The following is a 1,932-nucleotide window of genomic DNA, read 5'->3' on the forward strand; positions in this document are numbered from 1 at the left end:
ATTCCACCCCCTCATACACACTGATTAATGACTTGCAATAATAATACCAAATGAACAGGGGATTAATGCAAGCCCATTGCAAAAAGCTTTATGAGAAACAGTCAAGAACTGACAGAGATATGAATCCTGTGTCAGCTCTGCAGATGATCTGTGCATGGGAAACCACCTCCAGTGCCTCACAGATGTCTTAAAAATATGTAAAAATATCGAGTACTTGTGTTGATAGTATATAAGATAGCATGCAATCTTTGGGGCATTTGGTTTAGTATAAAGTGAGATATGATAAATTCTTTTATTAATTTTCACTTGGCACCCTCAAAATCACAAAGTAATAGGTTGAGGCAATAGGACCAAATGTAAAGGACATTGACACATGCCCATTGAAAAAGACCCAATGAGAAACAGATAAGAATTGGCAAAGATACAAATTCTGTGTGCCAAGGTGGCTGAAGCTCAGGAGGAAGATCAGGATACTTTGAAAAAAGTGTGTAACATGTTCCCAATCATGTTAACATGATTCCTTATCTGAAATATTTGTAGAAGAAGCAGTGCTGTGTTTGCTTTGCCATCTTTATGGTTGAATTGCCTAATGAAATTAGTGGGAAATGTTTAACTGAGCATGGTATGTCCTATAAATTGCATAATTTGCATCTCATACTTACATCAAATAATTTATAAGGGAAGGATCATGGACCACTTCCGGCAGGCCAAGACAGCCATCCTTAGTATAAGGGGACCCCCTACTCCTGTACATCAATCTACTTCCTCAAAGCCAAGCTTTGCTATTCCAACAGTCCAGGCAGCTGTTTCTACTGGAGCTGCCATTGATTCCTCACTTACCCCTACTGTGGCATCTATTGTTGGGGGTGCTGTCCACTACAAAGGCCAAGCTTCAACTTTTCAGCTAAAACAACATTCACCTGCACCACCATGAGGATATTCAAGTCTCCTGAAACAGAACCAGTCAACAAAGGATGCAAAAGCTGGTCCTGTCTCCTTCAAGATATATCTTTTCCAGTGAAGTCATCAGTTATGGTGAGCCTACCAGATATAGCTACCGTAAAATTGGCTTTTTATCAGCTATCTATGTATCTATACTTTAGATTCTTGAACCATCAGCAGTATACAGCAAGTACATTGATGCAGGAAATTTGGGGGGGGGAATGAGGGGAAATTTGAAGGTGTCATATCTGTACAATCCTGACCTCCACTCCAGGCTCCCAGAACTCTGAACCTGACTTTCGGAGTCCTACTTCCCTTCCATCACCTTCTCCTTGCCAACTTCCAAGAGGTTATCCCACCTCCAGCTCTGACACCACCTTTGGTCCGACTCCAGAACATTCCGGGTCCGACCTCATCCTCGACACCTTCCAGACAAGCATGCAACACCTATGCTCCCGACTCCGGAACCTCCAGTCTTAGCTCCAACCTTGGACTTTGACCCCACCTCCACTTATACCCATTGTATTGGTTAGCTCATTCCATTTAATTACCTTTGCCAATATTCCGGAGTTTAACTTCTGAGTTCGGACTTTCCGGACTTACGTTGGACCTTGCAACTATTGCATTGCTCCATTCAATTCCGCTATACTCCCTCATTCCTATTTGGGCTGCTGCTTCCTTTCTATTCAGTCAGCTAGCCATTCCCCACTCCCATCCTCCTTCCTTCCTCCTTGGGCCTTGGCCCTTCACTCCTCCTTTGGGAAACACCATTGAGTCAAACCCTTGACCCTCAGTGTTGTTCCTCATTCGAGCTCCTTTTGTCTCCTTTCAGAGTACCCTTGCTCCTTTTGATTCCAGACCCCTCTGTTAGAACGTGCGGATTCGGACTCTGGAGTGGAATTGGAGACTTAGTGTGGAAGGACCTCAGCCTCAGTGACTCAGGTGGAGCACTGTGCCATTGCTGGTTGTCCTAGGGGTCCCTAATTTCGG

At 44.0% G+C, this 1,932-nt stretch overlaps 1 protein-coding gene across 1 annotated transcript; it reads left to right on the forward strand.

The window, feature by feature from the left end:
• Positions 1-688: 688 nt before the first annotated feature.
• Positions 689-1,441, forward strand: EI90DRAFT_3129327 (uncharacterized protein; the record flags this gene model as incomplete). Its single annotated transcript, XM_039064186.1, has 2 exons — positions 689-859; positions 1,217-1,441. 2 exons carry the CDS (start codon positions 689-691, stop codon positions 1,439-1,441), a joined length of 396 nt encoding a protein of 131 aa, XP_038911967.1.
• Positions 1,442-1,932: the final 491 nt, after the last annotated feature.

Source organism: Cantharellus anzutake, assembly GCF_015039405.1.
Source record: "Cantharellus anzutake strain C23 chromosome Unknown EI90scaffold_56, whole genome shotgun sequence".
Classification (NCBI taxonomy): domain Eukaryota; kingdom Fungi; phylum Basidiomycota; class Agaricomycetes; order Cantharellales; family Hydnaceae; genus Cantharellus; species Cantharellus anzutake.